A 9186-nucleotide genomic window follows, 5' to 3' on the forward strand; every position below is an offset into this window, starting at 1 on the left:
TCCACAGATTCTACAGTCACGCCCACATACTTTAACTGCTACAGAACAAGTTATTTCAGTCCTCTTTAAAGCTAAGATCATCTTATCTACAGAACAAGATAACATGCCCAGTATCCCTGCTTAATCTGTTTAGTTAGGTCTTTCCACTGATTCCATTTTTGAAGCCTGGAAAACATTAAACACATGTGGCCCAATATTGGACCCGGTAACTACAGACCAATTAGTATCACTAGCCTCATATGTAAAGTTGTTGTTGTTGTCTTTCGGCTTTTCCCAGTTAGGGGTCGCCACAGTGGAACTCTGGTCCGCTAATGATTGACAGTAGATTTTCACGAACGCCGAGGTGCCAACATAACGTTCAACCTTCAACGAAGGCATGCCCATTTACGCATGTCTTTCGAACACTCATATGTAAAGTTATGAAGTAGAATATCTCAGATATCATTTAATCTGGACATTGAAAATTGTTTAATCCTGTTCTCTCATCAATATGGCTTTGTCTAAGGAAGGTTCTGCCTCTTTAACATCATTAATTTCTATGGAAAAGTAAATGAATTCTGTAAAGTAGTTATGCAGTATACACAGCGCATCTAGACCTACCCAAGGACTTTGACACTATTCATCATGCAGGCATTATTGGCAGGATTGTACATAAGACTGTAACACCTTATGTTGTGTGATGGCTAGCTAAATAATTATCTGACATAACCCATGTGGTGAGAGTCAGTGGTGCCATTTCTGAAAGCATAAAAGTTACCACTGGTGTACCACAGGGCTCAGTGTTTGGCTCACTCCTATTTGGCATCTATTTCTTAGACATTTGGGCAAATGTTCCTGGCCTATTGCTGTCTAAGTTTGCATACAGCTGTAAACTCTGTGCTGTTATCCAATCTTCCACTGGATGACAATTGCTCCAACATAGATGAGACCATGTTAGCAACTGGTGCAAGGACAAGGGTCTTAAACTACATGTGAAAAATTTACACAGTTCATTTTGGTAAACAAAACATTTTTACATATGATACAGGTGATGCACCCCTCCAATCATTCATTATAGGAAGGGCTCTAGGTACTCATTTTGATAATTCTGTATCATTTGGCCATCATGTCTCTACATTAGTTTGAAAAATCCTTCTGTCTGGTTCATCTAATTTCCAAAGGCATCTCCACTAGATCCAAAGAAGTCTTAATTCCCCCTGTACTCATGTCTAAGCAGATCCGTTATTGTATATAATGCAACTTTTGAAATGCATTTGTCTAAACGTGTCATTCTAGAGATCTCAAAGATTCATATCTAAAAAAATCAGTGGCCTTAAAAATCTTAGGGCAGATTGGCAGCTCTCTCTTTCGACTCTGTCTCTTCTAGACTCCTCAGTAGAGATCTGTGTCTAGGCCTTTCAAGTACGAAAGAGTCAACCCTTTTTGACTTCCTATTCCTTCACAGAAAAAAATTACACCTCTAAAACCTGGTTAAAGGGAATAAGCCTTCACCAACAGATAAGAAACTTTGGTGTGATAGATTCATCTCCCACTGTACTCCTCACCTCTTGAACAACCTCTCACTACATGTCGAGCAAAGTAGCACCCTTTACACAAGCTCAGTAAACCTAGATAATTGGTTGGGCATCCTCAAATTCTCCCCAGTGTATTTTGCCTTGCCTTCCTTGAGGCTAGAGGGAACTTCAGAATAGGGTGTCTTGTCCACACAGATCCCACTAGGGTCACCTGGAATATATTTCACCCATTAATAACTCAGTGGTTGCTCAACTGAGAGCAAAAATAGTTCAGATTCTTTTGATGGCCAGACAAAGCAGACCAGATGTAAGATTATGTTCTCCATTATTTTAATGGCAGACCACAAGTGTTGTGTCTCCTGTTAAATGTTCTCACTTCTTTCTGAGTACTTATCACTTCCTCATAATTTGCAACCAGGACGTTAATGTATATGAGTAAGGGGTTGTAGAAAGCAGAACCCCATACACAGGGTCAGGGGAGCTTGCCCTCACACAAACATTGATAAAAAAGGCATAGTAGTGCAGAAAATGACATTTCATGATGTAAACAAAGAAGTGCAGTAAACAAAAACAGAACACGTGACTATAAAGTTAACATCTAAGGGAGGATATCGACTGTAATTACAAAGCATTGCAGAAAATGCCTGATGAAAACCTCAAAAGTGGGTATTTCACTGTATAAATAAAACAGGAATATAATGAGTTACCTGCTGGCAGATGAAAAGCATTTTCAGAACTGTGTGCAGTACACTAACACTGGAAACTCTTACTTTACCAGATAAAATTGATAATGCAATGTTTCTAGACATTTAAACCACATTTCAGTACTTGCACAGACACAGATGCACTCTAAATGCAGGAGAACTTCAAGGTCAGGTAACATTGCTGAGATTTATGGCACTGAACTGAGCTGCCTTAATGTGATTCTGTCTAGGTTTTGATATGTTAGCTATTCTGGAATGTTCATTGGCAGGACTCTGCCTAAAAAAGACGCTACGGGGCAGCAAGGGCTTTAACTAGTATGTGGAAGCATTTGAATGAGAGGTGTAGGCCATACTTTGCAAGGGAAGTAGGACTGGAAAACATCTTGTTCCATGCTGAAACATACTGGATCACCAGAATGATGCTAAGTATTAGGGAAGTGTTGAAGCCAATTATCATTTCTTTGTATCTCCGCATCATTATTGGACAAGGAAGGATTCCTGTCAGGACCAGAGCCTTGCTTACATTTGTGGCATGCATGGAGAGCTCTGATACGTCTCGCTACAGCAGCATAACTATTCATCAGTGTACAGACAACTTGAACCATACTTCATCAAGTATAAATGGTCAAAAGAAAAATATCAAAACACAAAAACAATCAAAAGACAACACTAAACCAGTGATGTTGCAGGGGATCCCCCCTGCACTCCCCACCCCCATGCTACATATTTATATATATGAACTCAGAGACTACACTACAGTGGGGAAGGGGAAAATTATCTGTCCCCCACTGTACAGCACTCTCTGTGCAAGAAAGCCAGAACAGTTAGACAAACTGATTTTTGGGCACCAGCTTTCCCATCCACTGATGAAAGGTAACTTTGAACGACAGACATGCACCCCTCTCATGCTTTTCATGAGCATGAGGCTTCCTTATCTGCTGCATCTCTCACACACAGAATTACTTGTGTTAAGAACTCATTATTTGCAATTTAAGAGATGCTTCCACCTGAAGTCACAGTTCTGCTGGGTGAAAGGGTTTCCAGCACATTCAATAATGTCTGAGACTTAAGCCTAATAACTGGGTAGGATTAGAGGGTTTACATCAGGACCCAAGCCATAAGGTGGAGTTGATTGTTAATTCAGCTGCAGTTTATCTATTGTATTGTGCATGCACTGGCACATACATGTCCCATGCATGCACACCACACTAGGGAAAAGGCATCACCACCAATGGGAGATGTGAAAAATTCTACTGAAGCAAAAACTTCAGAGACACAATGCCATTATTTAAGGAGGTAAGCAGTTTATTCTCTTTCTTGTTTTTCTTTAGATAACATCATTTTGTAATAGCAATACTCCATGACTGGATGTGGATAGGTAATGTTGGTTTACCCATGGCTGGCTTATTTGTTTGATCACTCAGGCTTCACCCTCATGATCAGACCATGCCAGCCATGGTTCAACCAAGCATTACCCACACTCAGTCATAGATCACTGTTTAATTATCCAGATTTACAAGTGGTACTGGAAGCAGTGCCAAGAACAAAAGGAAGCATGGCGCCAGTGCTGCTAGTGCAGGAGCAGAGATGTGCAGATACTGAAGTCCTGTGACTCTAATTTATTTAATAGATTCAATCTCCTAAACTATCATGTAATGAGGTGAAAAAGAAGGTACAAAAATGGCACCTTTACACTTTGCAAGATGCTTACTTCTAGACTAAATTATAAGAAACTGGACTGTGACCAAATAATGAAAACATCATATACATCCTTTCTGATTACATCTCAATAGGAAAGAAACTCTGAACACTGTCACACATTTGTTTCATAACCAGTACACATGAGTCTCATGTCTTGCAACACTCAGACTTTTACAGATAAAGCTCAACCTGCTTTGTTGTTGTTGTTTGTCTTTCGGCTTTTTCCCGGTAAGGGGTCGCCACAGCAGAACTCCGGTCCACTAATGATTGGCAGTAGATTTTACAAAACACTGAGGTGCCAGCTCGATGCCCAACCTTCAACGAAGGCACGCCCATTTACGCACGCATGTCTTTCCAATGCTACCCAACCACGGGGAGGACATGCAGACTCCACACAGAAGGCACTCCCAAGCCACACCGAGAATCGAACGGGAGAACCTCTTGCTGTGAGGTAACAATGCTACTGCCGTACCACTGCGGCATAAAGCTCAACCTGCTTTGTAAAAGTTATAATCATCTTAACATTTTGCCATGATAAACTAGTTAAACCAGAACAATAATATTGATAGTTTCATATGACAAAATTAAAATCCAAAGAAATGCAAGTCTATGAACACTACATTTCTGTGCTACAATAGACTATCCTTTAAATCGATACTTACTGCAGTAACATAGAGGTTACTCTCCTGTGTTGGTTCAGAAGCTTTGTGAGACAGGGCTGGAGATGTGCACTGTGAAGAAGGTTTTGAGTCTGTATTAGAGTTTCCATCATCAGACAAGGTTTCTGAAGGAAGCTGAGAACGACAGCTGTGTGCTGGACTGCTAAATCCACTGACACTCTCCCCCTGAGACGATTCTGAGCTTTCTGTTACTAAGAAAAAAAAATATAAAAATAAAACACTTTAGCTATTCTGTATTTTGCCCAATGTCAACCCCCCCCCCCCAAAAAAAAACCCTGCAATTTATGAAATATGTTATGCAGTGAGTTTAGTGCATTTGGCATCAATATACTTCAGCAACTTCTATGATTAAAAAAATTTTAAAAATTCATGGTGGCTGCAGTCAATTTACTGTAGTAACTAATGGCTAGAAACACAACTTGGAATACAAATCATTATTTTTTGACTTGTGTGGCATTCATCCAGAAGTACACATTTTTATGTAAAACAAACAAACAAATAGTGTATCACTTACAGTAAAACAGTTACTTAATTTGCACACTATAGGTTAATGCCTTCTGTTACTGCAAATCTCACTATCACTATTGTGGGAAGAAATATCCAGGGAATTGTTACGGCTAGGCTTATATAGGCCCTAGGGCTGATAGCCTAGCACCAACCTATGAACCTATAATCACCCTAAAGCTGAGAGCAGAGCTAATAGGAGACGGTGACTGAATACTTTGGCATCCACATGACAGCTCAAAACCACTAGTCTAATGTCACCTTGAATTGCATTTTTTTTCAGAGATTAATGCACTTGTAATTACATAAGGCCCAGAAAGAACAATGAAGCTAGCTATTAGAAGGCATGAGCCAGTATAAAACTAGCATGCTGTATGCTTTTCTGATGCACACAGTTTTGTTTCAGAGGGAGGCGATAGTTCAATAGCTATGTTCTTCTCCAGCAGAGCAGATGCTCTGATCATAAACAAGATCTTACTATCTTAAACAGAACTCACCATGCATGGCTAACATGACTCTCAAAAGATAAAAAAAAATTAGGAAAATATAGCCTAGTAGTACCCATATAAGATATGATTCCTCACAAAGACTGGCAGTTTCTTTGGAATTTTCTTCTTTGGCAGGGTATAAAACATCACAAATCTACCCCCAAGGGTTATGGTGCCTTTCAGTGAGTCACAAAGGTTATCTGAGAAGAAACACACACACACACACACACACACACACACACACACACACACACACACACACACACACACACACACACACACAGACACACACAGTCTAAACCCCTGTGTGAAGTGGCGGGACAAGCATATACCCCTCATCCATGAAGCTTTGCCCTTTGTACTTATCATATGCTGTGGTTGTGTAACAATGGCATATCGTAAAAAACATTTATGATGAGGTAATGAAATGAAAAAGTGATCTATTAAATATACCCCTATATTGGGAAAAGGGAAAGGTGATATTAATGGCAATATTAAAAAAATTAATAATGATAAATATCTAAAAAACATGTGTTATGGTTTATAATCAAGACGCTATCATAATTAGAGGAATTAATTTGAAATATTGGAATATTTTTGCTAAGATGCTTTACTCTTTAGATATTTTTTTCATATGCACCTGTATTTATTTACAAGAGAGGGTGTAATACAAAAGATATGGTGGAGAAAACAGTAAAACTAACATTAGATCAGAATGTACTCCTTTTGGTACAAATTAATGTGGTATGTGTAAACAATGTGTTTATGTAGCAAATAAGGATCACACACTGTTGACAGTGAGAGAATTAGTTACAACAATAAGCACTTTACAAGTAACAGTAAGGGAGTTATATATTTGGTGCATTGTTGTGAATGTGCTTCATTTTACAAAGGGAAAAAAAGGAGATGTCTAAGAAAAAGAATTTATGAAGATGTACATGATATTCAGAAAGGTTTTGAGACCAATGCATTAAACACTAAGAGATGTAAGAAAGCAAAATGTTGAGTTTTTTGCTACACAGGATGTGCCTATGGACACAAGGGGTGGACCCTGGCAAATGAAAGTTGAGTACTGGGAACTATATTGGCAACTTATACTAGATGCTTGTAATATATATATCCATAGCCCTGGTCTTAAAGCTTAGGGGTGCTAGATTGTAGGTATATATAACACATACACAAAACGTTTTATACACATATATATATATATATATATATATATATATATATATATATATATATATATATAGATAGATATGTATCTATACATATATATATATATATATATATATATATATATATATATATATATTGTACATGTTTTGTGTGCGTTATATTTTTTATTTCCTTTTTTCATTGGTGTACCTCTTATTGTTGCTTTTAAGCTCTATTTGCTTTTACTGTTTTATTTATATATAAAAATAAAAGTATAACATAATACAACTTTCAAAATTTATTACAATAAGAACATTTTAGTAACATTCTGTGAAGTTTTTAATGAATAAGAATATAATTTAAATTAGAGAACTAAATGATTAATCATTTTATTAGTTCATTAGTAGTTTTTAAATTAATCAATTTATATATGTATATAAATAGAGGTTGGTTAACCTTGGATTTTATTCTGATGAAATCCTGGCTGTTGATGGATGAAAACACTGTTTTTTTAAAAGTGTGTGGCATTAAAAAAAGCATTTTGTCAAGCAATAACATTTGCATGGATTTATATTGCAATTTGCCTAACTGGTTTGAAGGGGTCCCTATTAATTATTTGAACGTTTTAAAGTTCGAATGTCATATGGTCAACACTATATGATTGACCTTTAAAGTTTGAAGGTAAAAAGCAACGGCTCTGTATGGCACAGAATGTAAACTTTCCCTTTTCTGCACTGAAGTGCGATCTTGGAGTTGGTATATTTAAGTGGGGGTGTGGGGGGTGCAGGGGGGCTTGCTCAGAGCGTTGAAGTAAGTTTTTATTAAATTTTTTATTATATTTTTGATGTTTCAAACTTTGCTCATATGTTGTTGAACATATGTGGTTCAAAGTTTTGTAACTTCGAATATATAATATAGACCCGGTTTGAAGCTGGTGGTTGTCAGTAATGTATCCAATGGTGGGATTTTGGTGTGGTTCTAGTTTAGAGCAAAACCATTCTACAAAAAAGGCACTAACACAATAAAGAATTTAACAACAAAGGGTGAGGACTCAAAATAAAAAAGGCACTGTTAAGTAAATGCATGTGCAATTCAAAAAGTAAAAAAAAAAAAAAAGAAAAAAAGCAAAGGACAAAGGACTCCATCAGCAACTCCATCAGCATCCACTATTGTCAAAACAAAGTATGCAACTCATCACATGACAACTTTCAGGATAAAGGAAGAAACAGAAAATGCTGATACATACACATACACACACACACACACACACACACACACACACACACACACACACACACACACACACACACACACACACACACACACACACACGCTCTGCAAGAATGAAGAACTTACTCATTGAAGGCTGGCTGCCAGTCTCCTGTTCCAGCTCATCCTCTTCATAGCATGTCCCAATGTCATAGGACCATTGGTTGAAAGGTGGGCTTGAACAGACGTGCAAGTTGAGAGAACCAAGGACTGATGATGAGGATTGACTGCTTGAAGACGATGTGCTGCTGTTGGAGATTGTGGAATGAGGTCTCTTAAAAGGAGTAGAATGGTCAAAGGATGACACTGCTATTGACACCCGGGTTCTTGATTCTGAAAAAAGAAAAACAGTTCCTAAGTATGGAATTACTAGTATCATCAAGTCAAGAACAGACAGTTTACATTCTAGTAAGTTATAAATGTGGTTGCATCCTGTACATGTTAGAGTGTGTATCATTTCTGCTTAAAAGTACAGATTTATGGAAATTAATGTTTATGGTAAAAGTGTCTGCATGCCTGACATAAATTGCAAGCATATAGTCCTACTTTGCATTTTTTATTTCAATTGAACGGACATCTTCCCTTAAATTCATCCCCAAGGGTGCTGCACACAGCTATAACATACTTAAAGCAATGGAGCCCGACAGGTGTACGAGCACAAGTTCTGGGAGTGCTGGTAGCATGAATCAATATCGCTGAATAAACAGTTTGAATGCTCATTGAGTTTACCCTTTCTACATTATTATGTAAACCGGGGTGTGCCTCCCCTACATGAAGATGAACGGGCTTGTCCCACTCCACAAAAATGTAAGAAATCAAAGTGCTCTCACGAGTTGATGGCGAGATACGATATCTAGTAATGTCTTTTTCACCACAATGCACTGTGTTGTCAAAAATCATTTTGGTAAGGGGACTCGCAAGGATGAACACAGGATAGCAGCAGATTTCTTCAGCTCCACCAATTTCATTACATTGACAGGAATTAATTACTTAAAAAATTAATTTTTGAAGTAATTTTCTTTCTAAATATGTTTGTTTTATATAGTTCTTGAACTGTATCTAAAAAATAAAGGAAATCTTAATAATATTCCTGTCAGAAATTACTTTGGAAATTTTCCTGTCAGTTTATCAGTCTGAAATGAGTTCCAGTAAGACAAATTCTCAAGACTCC

At 37.6% G+C, this 9186-nt stretch overlaps 1 protein-coding gene across 4 annotated transcripts in view; it reads right to left on the reverse strand.

Annotated features, from left to right (window-relative positions):
• The window catches only part of PLEKHG4B (pleckstrin homology and RhoGEF domain containing G4B), a 960241-nt gene that overhangs the window by 40224 nt on the left and 910831 nt on the right, over window positions 1–9186 (reverse strand). For all 4 annotated transcript variants that reach the window (XM_044065125.1, XM_044065124.1, XM_044065120.1 and 1 more), the window contains exons 21-22: window positions 8103–8348; window positions 4582–4790 (exon numbers count right to left, since the gene is read on the reverse strand). In XM_044065125.1, coding sequence (XP_043921060.1) covers window positions 4582–4790; window positions 8103–8348 — 455 coding nt within the window. The remainder of the gene's footprint in view (window positions 1–4581; window positions 4791–8102; window positions 8349–9186) is intronic.

The sequence above is a fragment of the Protopterus annectens genome, chromosome 3.part0, assembly GCF_019279795.1.
Source record: "Protopterus annectens isolate FY-2018-M chromosome 3.part0, PAN1.0, whole genome shotgun sequence".
Lineage (NCBI taxonomy): Eukaryota > Metazoa > Chordata > Ceratodontiformes > Protopteridae > Protopterus > Protopterus annectens.